This window comes from Protopterus annectens, chromosome 3.part1 (genome assembly GCF_019279795.1).
Source record: "Protopterus annectens isolate FY-2018-M chromosome 3.part1, PAN1.0, whole genome shotgun sequence".
NCBI lineage: Eukaryota > Metazoa > Chordata > Ceratodontiformes > Protopteridae > Protopterus > Protopterus annectens.
The window spans coordinates 1,311,628,748-1,311,643,886 of record NC_056732.1 but is presented as its reverse complement, the minus strand read 5'-3'; the positions used below and the strand labels follow the sequence as shown (position 1 = coordinate 1,311,643,886).

Genomic DNA, 15,139 nt, shown 5'->3' with positions numbered 1-15,139 from the left:
GAGAGAAGACAGGAGGATCCAAGCTGTACTGTGCTGAAATAGCTGAAGCATGTATCTTGATGGAAGAGTAGGACAGGCCTGTGTGGAAGAGCTCTGCCAAGTACTCCAGGATGTTGGCCACGTTTACTAGAGTCACATCTTCTCCCTTTGCACTACTCCAAATGAAATATCTTTTCCATTTTGCAGCATAATTCTTTCTTGTTGAAGGCCTGCGTGCCTCCAGGATTATGTCTTTAACCCTTTGGGATAAGTTTGGGTTAATTGCGGTCATGTAATGTTCCAGGCAGTTAGTTGCAGAGTTTTCAGGTTTGGATGCAGTATTCTGTAATTGTTCTGTGTTAACAATAATGGGCTCAGGGGTAATGTCCATATTTGTTCTCGAGACATGCTCCTCAGCAATGGGTACCAATGTTGTCTGGGCCAGTCTGGAGCTATCAGAATGATTCTGGGACGGTCCTCTTTGATCTTCAGAAGCACCTTGTGCATCAAAGGAAGTGGTGGGAATGCGTATGCTGTCAGGCTTTTCCAACTGAAAGAAAGGGAGTCCACCTTCCAAGCAAGTGGGTGGTGCGTCCTCGTGCAGAATTTCTTTAGCTGGTGATTGACCGGAGATGCAAACAAGTCTATTTGTGGCAATCCCCATTTCTCTGTGATGGCTTTGAAGATGTCCGGATGAAGCATCCATTCGTGGGCATCTGTGGTTGTTCTGCTTAATATGTCTGCTAGAATGTTTTCTTTTCCTGGCACAAAGATTGCTTGTAACTGAATGTTGTAGGTCAGGGCCACATCCCATAGGTCCAGTGCCAGCCGGCATAGAGGATATGAATGTGTGCCCCCCTGTTTGTTGATGTACCACATAACTGTGGTGTTGTCTGTCCTTACCAGCAACTGACCTTCTTGGAGAAATGGTCGGAATGACTGGATTGCCATTTTTACTGCCAGCATTTCCTTTAGATTTATGTGTAGGCACAGCTGTTCTTGAGTCCATCAGCCTTGTATGCACTTGTCCTGCATGTGTGCTCCCCAACCGAGGTCTGAGGCATCTGTCGTGATGGTTTGGCTTGGTTGGCTGTTGCAGAAGGGTAGTCCTGGGTTTGATTGACAGGCATGAGCCCACCATAGGAACTCTTGTTTCAGGCATGGAATTATTGGAATTTTGGCTTCTAGGCTGTGCTTGTGCTGGGACCACAAATTCCTTAGGTACCATTGAAGCTTTCTCATGTGCAGCCTGGCATGACGGACCAGGATTATGCAGGATGCCATGAATCCTAGAGCTTGCAGTATTTTTCTTGCAGTTAGGTGGTTCTGCTTGATTAATGCCAAGAAGTAGAGAGGTAGTTGTTCTTTCTTTTCTGCAGTTAGGAATGCCATTTGTTTTGATGTGTCCAGCTCTGCACCCAGAAAGGTTATTCTTTGGGATGGAGTCAGCCTTGACTTTTTTATATTGACTGTATATCCCAAGGCTTGCAGCAGGTAAATGACTCTTTGTAAGTCTTCTGCTAGTTTGTTTTTCTCTTGTTATGCAGTGCCAGTTTTTTGAGAATAATGTTAGTTTTCCACCTAAAGGTGCTTCTAGTTGTTCCCTGGAAGGCGGTGCCACTGCCAAGTCACTGTGACTGAGCCGTTGTTGTGGTGGTGGTTGCGTGTGAACCTCGTTGGTTGTTACCTTGCCATTGGCGTCCCCTGTAGGTACCTCTGGATTGGTTTCTGCCTCTTGGACGCCTATACCTGCCCCTCTGGGCCTTAGAGGAATCTGGAAAGGACCAATGTTTGGAAGGCCAGTTCCTGCTAAACCTTGGAGGTTGAACTTGCAAAAAATCTTTCACCGTTTGTACAGATTTTGCCTTCTCTTCCATCTTTTTTAGTACCTGTTGAGCAGGGGAACCAAATAAATTGACCTTGTCCATGGGTGCATCCAAGAGCTTTGATTTGACATGGCCTGGTAATGCTTGTTCTTTCAACCATGCATGTCTCCTGATAACTGTGCCAGTCATGGCTGATCTAAAGGAAGCCTCCAGTGCATCATAGCCACATTTTAAAGAATGGTTACTAACCTGCTGTATGTTATGTACCATTTCCTGAACATATTTCTTATCTAAGGATTCTTCAGAGGAAAGCTTTTTAGTTAACTGGTCAAGCATAAACTCTTGATATTGAATCATATGAAACTGGCAGTTCAAAGCCCTAGCTGACAAGGTTGCAGAAGTGTAAACTTTTTTACCCCATCTCTCTAAGGATCTGGATTCCCTTTCAGAGGGGAGGGGGTTTCTAGTGGAAGTAGTAGCTACAGCTTTTGGGCCCTGAGCGATGGTCTCTGGATCTGCCAAGGGAGCCTTGTATAAATGATGGTGAGTGTCCGGGACCCTGTAGAACCTATCGGGCTTAGCAGGAGCCGGAGGTAAAGAATCAGGAGCAGTGCAAGTATCATTAAATGCATCATCTACAACAGAAAGGAATGGAGGTATAGCCAAAGGCCTATGTTGTGGCAAATGTAGAAAGGTTCTAAGCCTTTTCCTGGAGTCTGAAAAATCTTGGCCCTGCCACTGGAATTGTTCTCTCATAGCATGCAATGTTTCCCCAAAGGAAAATTCCTCAGGCGGAGAGGCTGAAGGAATGGACTCTTCAGCATCAGAGTCTTCGTAAGGAGAATAAGGAGCCTCAGAAAGTTCTGAATGTTCTGATTCATCAGAAGAACCATCAGAGAATACTGGTTCAGGGGGTTCTGCTCTACGCCTCTTTTCTGGAGGGGGAAGAGAGGACCTGTCTGGATGGGGCTGGGAACCACGAATTAAAGAAATTAAATCCTCAGCTAAAGATAACATATGTGAGCTAGTGCTGGGCCTGTGTGGAGGTGGTTTGGTAGGCACAGATTTTGAAGCTTTTGCTGCTTTGGCCCTGGCAAAGGCCTTAATAGACATGGCTGCAGGAGGCCTAGCAGCTCCACGTGCAGGGGTGGAAATATCCAGTGGAATTGTGTCTGATAAATCCTGGGAAACCGCCACAGAAGGCTGATTTTCAGAAGCAGATTCTACCAGGTTAGAGGAGGCCTCGGTAGAAGGCATGGTTTCAGCTGGAGAAGGAACCGCTATCTCGGTTTCGGCTGAAACCCAGACACTTGTGGTTTGCTTAATCGCGGTTTCGGCCGAAACCGCAGACTGCAAGTGTCGGTCCTTTTCTTTTCGTTTTTTTTCGAAATTTGTGCTGTCGGAGGGTCCGATGGCATAATGTAGGCAAAATCAGAGCCGAAAATTTGTTCAGCAAACTCCGACCGACGTCTGAGCGTCCGTCGGTTAAAAGAAGAGCAGGCTAAACAAGCTGCTACGTCGTGGTCTGGGCCTAAGCAATGTATACAGTAGGAGTGGAAATCCTTATGAGGTATTTGTTTCCCACAGGATAAACAATTATTAACTTTCTCTGACTTTGGCTGAGGCAAGAAAGAGTCCCCAACGGGGTACTTAGCTTTTTAGAAGTCTTCGAAGTAGTATTCGGTAGTAGTAATCTCTGGATCTGACCGACCGGCACTTGCGAACAGCTTCTGCTTCGAGCGCCACGCGGCAAGAAAGACTGGGGAAAATGGCGTCGGCTGATGCCTTTATACCCGAATAACTACAGCTATGACGTCGGGTGAAGAGCGACACCAGCCGAAGCCAGACCCAGACTTTGGAATCCGGCCAACCGAGGGCTGCCTGACGACAGGACAACCCATTTGTAAGGACTGCAGATGCATCCTTGAAGGACATCATCTGTGGTGTTGTCTGTCTTTATCAAGAGTTGTCCTGGAAGGATAAGGTATTTAAAGGCTGTCAGAGCATTCTGTACAGCTAACATTTCTTTTTGAGTGACATGCAGGGGAATTTGTCCTGGGCTCCATTTGCCTGCCATGTGAGCCCCCAATGCATAGTCTGATGCATCTGTTGTAAGGGTTTGGGCGTGGATGGGTGGAGTGAAAGGAAGTCCCCTTGTTGTGGTTGCATGCCTCTGCCCACCAAAGTAACTCTGCCTTACACAAGGAATGATAGGAAACGGTATTTCCAGGTCCTGAGAATGTTGACAACAGACACTTTTTAAGTACCACTGAAGTTTCCTCATATGCAGTCTTGCATATAGAATCAGTAGAATGCATGAGGCCATGAACCCTAGGGCTTGCAGTATTTTTCTTGCAGATAGCTGTGTTTTGGTGGCCATTAGTTTGAAGTAGTTTGTCAAATAAACTTGTTCTTCTGGAGTGAGGAATGCCATCTGGGAAGTGGTGTTCAAGCTTTCTCCCAGGAATACAATCTTTTGGCTGGGCACCATTTGTGATTTCTTTTCGTTGATGGTGTACCCTAGAGAAGTTAGAAGTCTCTTTACAAATGCCAGGTGATGAAGTAGCAATTCCCGATTGCCTGAATCAGGCAATCGTCCAAGTATGGGTAAATTTGAATATTTCTCTGTCTGCAGTATGCAATGGCTGGAGCCTGGCACTTTGTGAAAACCCTGGGCGCAGTAGAGAAGCTAAAGGGAAGTGCAGAGAACTGATGGTGCATAGAGCCTGCCCTGAAACGTAAATATTTCCTGCAAGATTGCCTTATGTGGATGTGCAGATAAGCTTCTTTTAAGTCTAGGGTGACGTGCCAGGCGTCCTTGGCTAGCATAGAAAGAAGTTGTTGCAGAGTCAGCATTTTGAATTTTGGGACCACCAGGAAGGTGTTGAGAATTGACAGATCTAGGAATAGGGCGCCAAGAGCCCTCTTTTCTGGGCACCAGGAACAGCCTGGAGTAGAAACCATGTCCCCTTTGCTCTCTTGGCACAGGCTGAATAGCCCTGACACTGACAAGAGAAAGTACTTGCTTTTGAGCCTCTGCCCACTGTTTTGGAGGAAGGTCTGGTAACCCACTTCGGGTTGGCAGTGAGTGGAAGTAGAATCTGTATCCCTGGGATACAATATTTAGGACCCATCGGTCCTGGGTAATGGACATCCAGTTTTTTGCATGTAGGCAGAGTTTTCCTCCTAGGGGTGCAAGTACTTGGGCCTTGCTGGGACGGAAGACAGACAAGTAATTGTGAACTTTTTACATAAGGGGGTGGCTTACCACTTCCTGTTTTAGAGGTGGGAGCACTCCATTGTTTAGATATCTGCATACCCTGAGACTGTAGTCTTGGTGGCCTGTTGCCCCTGGGTTTGGACTGAGAATGCCTGGAAGGGACTGGAAAGGACCAGGTTTTTAGAAGGCCAATGCCTACTGAATCTAGGTCGCTACACATGTAAGAAATCTTTAACAATTTTGAGAGAAAAATTGCCATGGATTCAAAGGACAATCATAAGGCCTTTTTCAGCTATGTTAGGAACCTGGGTGGAAACTCCCAGATATGCTCAGAATTAGTCCAAAATGATACAAAAATCACTGAACCCACAGACATTGCCAACATACTGGCAGACAGGTTCAGTGCAAACTTCACCCCCCTCTCCCCCCTAAAGGAGAGATAACTATCCCAGCCGAGTGTAGCCTCCCGGACATCTCAAATGCGCAGGTGAAAGCTGCTCTCTCTAAAGCTAAAAACACAGCATCAATGGGACCGGATGGTGTCCCCTGCTGTGTGCTACACGAGCTAAATGAGGAATTAAACCCGCACATAAGGCAGCTGTTTAATCTCAGCCTTACCACAGGATACGTGCCCAAGGAGTGGCGTACGGCAACTGTGGTCCCACTCCACAAAGGCGGCGCCTCACGGACCCTGGTAATTACCGCCCCATAAGCTTAACAAGTCTAGTCTGCAAAGCTATGGAGAGGATCATAATGGAGCTCATAAACAAAGATATAGGGGACTTGCAGACATTGGACCCGACCCAGTTTGGCTTTGTCAAGGGAAGATCATGCCTTTTGAACTTGGTCGACTTCTTTGAAACAGTCACCAAGGCCATTGATAAGGGAAAGGCAGTCCATACAGCCTACCTTGACCTTGCAAAGGCTTACACAATACCCCACTCGGGTATTGTAGAAAAACTTACCAGCTTAAATGTAAACCCATATGTCACAAGATGGGTTGCAAACTGGCTTAAGGACAGAACCCACAGGGTTAGAGTTGCTGGCGCTGTGTCAGACTCCAAGCCGGTCACAAGTGGTGTCCCACAGGGCTCGGTCCTTGGCCCCTATTGTTTGGCATCTACTTCTCAGAAGTACAGGCCAACATGGGAGGACTTTGGCTGACAAAGTTTGCAGACGACTGCAAACTGAAGCCATAGTGGAAAGTGCATCGGACACGGATATCCTTCAGAAGGGACTCACGGAAACAGATAGCTGGTGCCAGAGCCATGGCCTGAAGTTAAACGCCAAAAATGTATAGTCATACCCTTCGGGAAAAACAAGGTAACCCCAAGCTACCATATAGGTGGCAATCCACTAAGCACAGAAGAGGTTATCAGGGACCTGGGGACCCAGGTTGACAGTGGCCTTTCTTTGACACTCACATTGCTAAAGTGGTTATAAAGACCTTCTACATTGCCCACCTGATCATGAAGGGATTCACATCCAGATCTAGTGAGGTCATTGTTCCCCTGTACTCTTCACTTATCAGACCAATGATCGAGTACAATGCCCCATTCGGGATATATCTCACCCGACATCTGCAGCAATTGGAGAGACCCCAAAAGTTCCTCACCAAAAGGATAAAGGGACTCCAAAATCTGTCATATGCTGCCAGATTGAAGAAACTCCAGCTCTATTCAGTCGCATACCGTCTGCTCAGAGGTGACATGTGCCTGACATACAAGGCCATGTCCAACCCGGAATTAATGGACATGCTCCACCTCAAAAATCCAAATCCACCAAAACCACTAGAGCAAGCGACTTAAACCTTAGCACGGATATAAATAGGACGTGCTGGAGGGATAGATTTATCACTCAGAGACTCCCTATGCTGTGGAATAAAATCCCGGTCCATGTGAGGCAGAGCACCTCGCTGACTCTGTTCAAGAGAAATCTAGACCTGTGGATGGGAGATCGTAGGTTTACCCCGGGAATCATCTCTGTGTCACTGCTGGACAGAGGCACAACAAACTAATGGGCACAGTATTTTTTTCATATAAGGGGTGGCGTAAGCCACAATAATTTGGGCTAGGCTTATAAATGCCTTAGGGCAGATAGCCTAGTATAAACCTATGAACCTATGAACAGTTTGCACAGATTTAGTTTTTTCCTCCATCTTTTTAAGAACTTCTTCTGCTTTTGTGTCAAACAAATGTTCTTGGTTTAATGAAGCATCTAGTAATTTTGCTTTGACATTGTCTGGCAAGATTTGCTCCTTCAGCGAAGCATGCCTTCTCAGTACAGACCCAGTGACAGCAGCCCTGCAAGATGCTTCTACGGCATCAAAACCACACTGCAAAGTATGTTTACTAACTTGGTTTGCAGAATGCATTAACTCTTGTAAATCTTTATTTTCTGTACCATCTGGAAGCAACATTTTTGTTTAATTATTTCCATAATATGCTGCTGGTACTTCAACATGTGAAACTGGCAATTCAAAGCCCTGATGGCAAGAGTTGCAGAGGTATATACCTTCTTACCCCATCTGTCTAAAGCTCTAGAATCCCTGTCCAAAGGGGTTGGGGTTTTGGCTGTAGTAGCCCTAATGCCTTTAGGTCCCTGAGAAATCAGGTGGATCTGCACTGGGATTCTTAAAGAGAAATTTGTGAGAGTCAGGTACTCTGTAGTACCGGTCAGGCTTTCAAGGAGCTTTTGGTAAGACTGGATTCCATGAAGACATCATCTATAATATCCAGGACAGGGGGTATAGCTAGAGGCCTGTGCTGAGGCAAGTCTAAAAATTCTCTGAGTCTCTTTTTGGACTGAGGGTAGTCCTGGCATTCCCAGTGGAAATGCTCTCAAAGTATGCAAGGTTTCACCAAAAGAAAAGTCCTCTGGAGGGGAGGCAGAGGGTATGGAATCCTCTGCATCTGAATCCTCATAGGTAGATAAGGGTAAGTCCTGGTAATCAAAGAGATCAGAGTCATCGGACTCGAGGTCTGTAGAATCAGACAGAAAATCAATTTTTTGTCTTTTAGTGGGGGAAGGCTGGCTTCCCCTAATTAAGGTTATAAGGTCTTCAGCCATTCTAAGCATTTGTTTCTGTGGCAAGGGAGCTTCAGCATGCGCTTTGGTCGTCCGTTTTCCAGACGTAGTGCAAACTCTGGGTCTCTGAGAAACTTGGTAGTTTTAGTCAAAAACGAAGTTGCCGGTTTAATGCAAACAACGGAAGGTTGGAATACACCCTCAGAAATCGGTGCCTGCACAGCGTCTCCAGACCCATCCAAGGTAGAGACATCTGCAGGTTCCATAGTCGAAGAAGCATCTCGCGGCACACCGCACTCAGAATGCGTCTCAGCAGAGGCCTGCGAATCTGTAAAAGCGGGTATCAGGGGCTGCAAAAGCGCCTCACTGAGTACCAGTGGACTGGCGACTAGCTTAACGGAAGTGCCGTCGGCAGTTTTGGACCTATGCAGTCTGTCTCTGTCTTTATCCTTGCGTTATTTCAGAAGATCGGTAGTCGGATGGCTTATCAAAGCCATTTCAGAATACGGAGAACAAGAGTGAAGGAATTTAGTGACAAAGATAGCCCGACGGCGAATAGTTCGGGCGTTAAACAAGGCACAAAACCTACAGAGAGGAACGTCGTGGTCTGGGCCTAAACAGATGACAAAGTAAGAATGAAAATCTCTGTAAGGTATTTGCTTTCCACAGGCAAGACAATTGTTAACTTTTTCTGACATCGGTTAGAGAAAGAATAAAGGATCCCCAACGGGGTACTTAGCTTTAGAAGACTTCAGGTTTGAAACTCGAAAAATGAAAACTTCAGGTAGCGGCCGACCGACACTTGAGAACTGCTTCTGGCTCCCAAACGGCAAGAAAGACTGATGTAATGGCGTCGGCTGCATGTTTTATACCCTTGACGACTTGACGTCATGGAAGAGGTGACAGCATCTGAAGCAGAAATCCCAAGACTCTGCTATTCGGGCCGACTGAGGGCTACCTGCAGGCAGATAACCCAAGTGTGATGACTGCAACAGTGAAACACGAAGAACATCAGTCCTTTCAAATGCTTGCTCAAACTTCAGTTAATAGAACTAGTGAGTTACCATGATGTAATAGTTAAAATACCAACAAAAGCTAACCTGTTTTACATCATTTAACACTTCTAATGCCTGCTAGTCCAACTTTTTCAAGGAGAAAAATGTTATAGAAATGAGCGTCAAAGAGCTAAACCTTCACCTGCATGTACTGTAATTTGCAATAATAAATGGTGTAGGTCATACATGTCTGGGAACTATTCAGTCTGCCAAGAAAACATAAAGGAAACAAAATAACATTGCAGACATGTACCATACTAATTTAGAGTTTCATGCCAAAATCCACTTGCCATTATAAAGATACAATAAAAATAATGAAGCGTACTATCTGTCAGGTTTGCAGTGTGATGACTTCAATCTGGATAGGACTTCACATTTGAAAGAAGAATAATGCCTTTGAAAGGAGAAACAGATGAAGCATCCCACTTTCTATTGCTCCTCAAGCTTTCCCTTATTCTTCCTTCCAGGACTTTTAAACAAAGCTCCTGCTGCTGAAGTTTCTAAGATTTGAACTTTTAATGTCCTTCAGGTAAAAGTCAAGTGCCAGCCAAGCACACTGATGTACATGAGCATTAGTGCCTGAAGCCACACAAACTATTTTTTAAGAACCTGTTAAGTTATTTGCATTTCATTTATCCTATAAGAGAATTCTGAAAAAATACCGTATGGACTAGACAGTTATGAGATATCACCATCCTTGATACTGTACCTGTCCATTAATCTCCTTTTCTTAGTAAAAAGGTAGATTACCTACTGGTATTAGATGAGCATAGCACAATGGCTCAGTGGTTCAGATCACTACCGCAAAGCTCCAGGGTTCAAGATTCAGTCATGATCTCTTGCTCCCAGCCCCATGGCGCACAGGGAAAAAGGTTCTCACTGCATCTCAGACAGTCGATGTTCAGCTACAGGCATGGGTGCTGTAGGGGATCTGGTGGCGGAAAGGACAGTAGTGAGCAGCAAATGCCAGATCACCCATCTTGGAGGGAAGCAGTCAGCTTAGCTCACTACATGGCAATCATGGCAGTACAAAGTGCCTTACATGCCGAAGATGTAAAAAGTGTGCCACTTGGCTGGGATGTTGTTCATGAGTGAAGGTTTGCATGTGCCTTTGAAGTCAGGGATAGCACAGCTTGTAGCATGTCAAGGGGGTAGGGACAGAACAGTCTGCAGGAACTGTAGAATGGCCTGCTGTGCAACACCAGACTTTCACTCCACCAGGGTCTTGAAATGAATGAGTCAACCAGACAAATGAAGGGGAGCCAACAGGCCAATCCTGTGGACATACAAACAATAAAATCAATCAATTACTGCTTCCGGACACTGTCTGTCCTTTCTAGGTTGATGGCTATGAACAAGCTATGAATAAGAATACCCCAATCTGATACTCCAGAAGTCTTAAAATACTTTAAAAAGAGAAGGAACTCTTCCCACAGAGACTTAGAAGAGAAAAAAGTCAAAGATAGACCAGCTAAAAATGTCTCCAGCAGTGTAAATGGCCTGATTAAAAAGGTATCCTAGGTGTAGGGATAGCCTGAAAACTGTGAGGATGAATCTTCATGACCTAAAATGATATAATGACAGGAAAGGTGTTGAAGCTTAAAGCTACACTTATCCTCATATTGTAAAACAAAATGTTTTCTACCTCATACCTGAAGGGCAATTACAAGAATCAATATAGGTGCTGACTGTTCAGGCCAGAACTGTGACAGACGTCAGTCTCCATACAGTACCAGCCAAGGTACCAAGGATTCCTCTGCAGTGGCTGAAGGTAACTCACTGAATACGGAATTGCAATACCAAGTTCTGGAAAACAGAGTCTGAATGACCAAAAACCTAGGGTTAAATATACTAAGTCTGAGAAGACCATTTATCTGAATATTTCCTTTTCTCCAAGGTATGGATTACCCTGTTATTCCAAAAGTGATTCCAAAACAGATGGAGATCTTCAGAGTTGGCATATACAAGTCTGAGGGGTGTGTGGGCTTAAACCCACATGAAGGGAGTGCAGGAGGCTTGCCTCCTTTCAAAAAAATAAGTTTAAAAGAGAAAAGCAATGCTCAATATTCGCACATCTCCTGTACTTTTGGGGTTTTTTTTGTTTGTTTTTTAAACATTTTGTGATTCGACATTGTCAGTTCAGACTTCACTAGGGAGCCTATTTCACCTGATAAACTTTTACAATCTATCTCAGTCAGATAGAAGACCAACTAAGACATACCTCTGGGCTAGTAAAAAGAGAACTTTAGAATGCTAGACTTTCAAGGTGCCTTCCCTACAGAAACCTGTGATGCCATCAATGAAGGTAACTGTTTTGTCAGCTTAGGCGTCACTTCAAAAACTGACTTCTGTTCTCTGACATAGGAGTTTGTAATACAGAACTGCTAGCCTCCACATTTGAAGACACTAAAAATTCCCAATCTGTGAGTGATGAGAGGAACCTTTTTATTACACTTAGCCTTTTTTTGAAATAGTCATTTTAACCTTCTCAGACTTTAAATGTTCAGCTACAGGTTTTGTTTCGGACTTACATAAGCTTTTTCTCAGAACAGATGTTAATGATTTCTGCCAATGAAGTTGGAGAGCCACTTTGTACCTTCACAATCAGCACCCTAAGCTAGGTTCCAAACAGAAAGGACAATGTATGCAGAAATCCTTAGTGGTTACACACGTAGCAAACTCACATCTGTTGGTGGAGTTAGCAACATATAAGCACACATACCTCACAGATGCATGTTTCAACAAAGAAAACAGCAGCTATTAAAAGTGAAGTAGTGACACACTGTGCAGTAAAATTTCTTTGTGACAGAGTGAAAGATGTGCGGCCACTGAAAAGGGGATTACTGGAAAGAGCATGCACTAACATGAGAAATACAAGGTTGCCACACTCATACCTATGTCAGTATACTCCAGCATGAGATGTGCATTGGTACCTAGAGGGAAAGAAGCCACTACTTTCAGAATTTTAAGTCAAGAAATGAAAGGCAGGGTTGGGTATCAAGCAAACACATTTTATTACTTACTGTTACAGTGACCACTTTCAAAGAACACAAATCTTCATTAATAACGATATGTCAGGACAGAGTCAGATGTAGTTACAAGAATATATAAAGTACCAAGCTTTGATTCAGAGGCTGAATTTATTACATTCCAGGTTTGCAAAAAACATCTTAACCTTGTCTGTGACTACAACACTTGCTCAGTTTCTTATATGACAGCTTTGTTCTAAGGGTTAATCAGATAGAAGGAAGAAATGTTTCAACTCCAGCGATGAAGGGGAGTTTTTCAGAATATTAAAACAATATATAAATGCATTGTCTGAATATATAAAATGCTGAATTAAATGATTTGAAGAAAAAATATATAATCAGTGCAGTTTGTTTGTTCTAATTTTGCAAACTTATAATAAACGGGGAAAAAATACAAGACTACACCCCAAAACTAAAATTATACAAACAATGTTATTGTACCACGTGTGAAATGAACAGCATATGAAGACATTTTAAATTCCCAAGACTATGAAACATTAAATAAATTTAGGAACTGAGACATACCAGTAATACTAAATGAAATACGGGTAAAATAATGTTCCAATATAATATGCAAAATGCCAGTGTAAAAAGTACAACTTAAGGTACACCAATAGACTTACCACTCTCTCATTCTCATAAGGCATTTCAAACATACATCTTAATTTGGAATCCATGAGATCTTCTGGTTTTGCATCTTTCCACTGCAGGATAAAAATAAGTACTTCATATTAACACAAACACAAACCAAATGAAAAACAATCAAACCGATAAAGAAAAGGAACTTGTCTCAACATTTATCAAAATGTGCTGCAACTAAAACCTTTCCTTTACAAGTAATTATCAGATCAAATTTTCACCTAATGCCCGCAACTTTATGCCACCAGATACACTCTAATATACTCCACACAAATCAACTACGAGTTTTCATCCAGTATAAAAAGGCATTGTCTCACACTTCTACGCTTAGCCAACTAGACAAGAAAAAAACAGACAAAAACAAACTTCATGGGCGGGCAGACAAATCACTAGCATTCAAGATCTAACACAGTGAAGGTGAGCCTTTTGGGTTCGGAGTGTCAAAAATTCAAAAAATGCCTAACTTGACTCGGTTAGTATGTCCCCCCCCCCCCCAAAAAACAAAAAATTAAAATAAGTAAAATAAATGAATACAAAAAACAGCATAGCTCTCAATATATCAGTGATAAATCACATCAGAATCAGGGACAAATCTAGAAATGAGAGACATGCACAGTTTTAACCTACTAGTACTATTAATCTGAGACACTGACGCAAAAAATGAATGTGAATTAATATACGTTGTCTGAAGTAAAATAAGTCTATTTAGTGTAAAAAGTCACCAGTTTTAGGAGGGATTAAGAGGAACAGTTGGGAAGAATGTAAAACAGTAGAAATGCAGACTACCTGCCCTTTGCAGAAGTGTAAACACAAAGAGAAAACAATGTCAGCACCGCCCTTTGCAGACTCTTTTTGAGACAGTATAGCGAAACAGTCTGAGGTTAATAACTTCCTTACCTCTGCAGCAGTGTTGTTGAACTGGCTCCTGGCACAAAATAATTCAGTGCACTTCACATGAGCAACAAATGCAAAAGCAGTTTCGTTGGTAACTCGGGTGTTGGTGAACACTGGCGTGTCACCCAAAACATTGTGGTGTGTCACCTTTCACACGTGTGTCATAGGTTCGCCATCACTGATCTAACACAATCTTTCCACTCTAATCAAGGGGAGACCCTTACTTATGATGTGGGCCATGTAAGTTTTCCATACAACAGAAGCAATATGGTGGTCAAAAATCAGGCTCCTATCAACCTGGGTGCCCAAATCCCTCACGACTGATTGTGTGCTTAGGACATTATTAATGTCATAATTTGGGGGATGTCACTATCCCCAAAGGGGATGATGATGCATTTTTTGGTATTCAGCTTCAGGCCATGTTTCTGGCATCAGTCATTTCTTTGGATGAAACCCTCTTGGAGGATGTCCACACCACTAGGGAAATGATGACCGCGCCCAGCCTGCAGACAACTATATGAAGAGGGACATGACTGAGCTCGCCGAATGTGTGTCCCAGGCATGTATATCCCTAGCCTTAAGCAGCATTCTACTGTTACCCAGAATGATGCCTCAACACAAACAGAAAATTTCTAACTTTAACAACTGGCTTAGTTTATGGTCTCACTCCAGGGGGTTCCAGTACCTAGCAGGCTGGGAAGATATGATAGACAGACCATAATGCTTTGCCAGAGATGGCCTGCATCTGCCTCACTTGGGCTTCAGGCTTCTGGCAAAGGCCATTGCCTCCCCCATAGTGCCTTTTGTAGGAAAAGTGATGAGGCTAAAACTACCAACATAAAAAATTTCAACAAAACACAAATTAAAGGTCATGCTGCTAAACGCTAGGAGTCTAAAAGTACAGTTGTGTACACTTACCATAAATGTAGATGTTAGAGTGTATTCACTGTTGCAGTCATTACATTTGGGTAATCTGCTGGCAGGTTGCCCTCAGTCGGCCTGATTAACAAAGTCTTGGGTCCTGCGTCGGTTGCTGTCTCTTCTTCCATGACGTCAGGTCGTCAGGGGTATAAAACATGCAGCCGACACCATTACATCAGTTTTTCTTGCCCCAGATGTCAGGTGCCCCCCAAATGTGGAGAAAAGTATATAAATAATTAAAAACACAAAAATATACCTCCAAACAAAAGCAAATACACCAAAAAGGCTTTTAAGTGTAGTAAAAGAAAGTAGAGGCATAGTAAGAGAAAAAGCAGGGGGATGGAGGGAGGGTAACCAGGACTGCAACAGTGAAATACACTCTAACATCCACATTTATGGTAAGTGTACACAAAGTACAGTTTTGTACCTACCATAAATGTAGATGTTCGAGTGTATACACTGCTGCAGTCATTACACTTGGGTTATCATGCCGTCAGGTGGTTCCCCAGTCGGCCTGAGTTCCAAACTCTTGGTCCAGCGTCGGTTGCT

The 15,139-nt window shown here is 43.6% G+C and overlaps 1 protein-coding gene across 1 annotated transcript in view; it reads right to left on the bottom strand.

Moving 5' to 3' along the window:
* Positions 1–15,139, bottom strand: part of VAPA (VAMP associated protein A) — a 628,338-nt gene that overhangs the window by 401,668 nt on the left and 211,531 nt on the right. Inside the window, exon 2 of the mRNA XM_044067355.1 lies at positions 12,760–12,840. Coding sequence (XP_043923290.1) covers positions 12,760–12,840 — 81 coding nt within the window. The remainder of the gene's footprint in view (positions 1–12,759; positions 12,841–15,139) is intronic.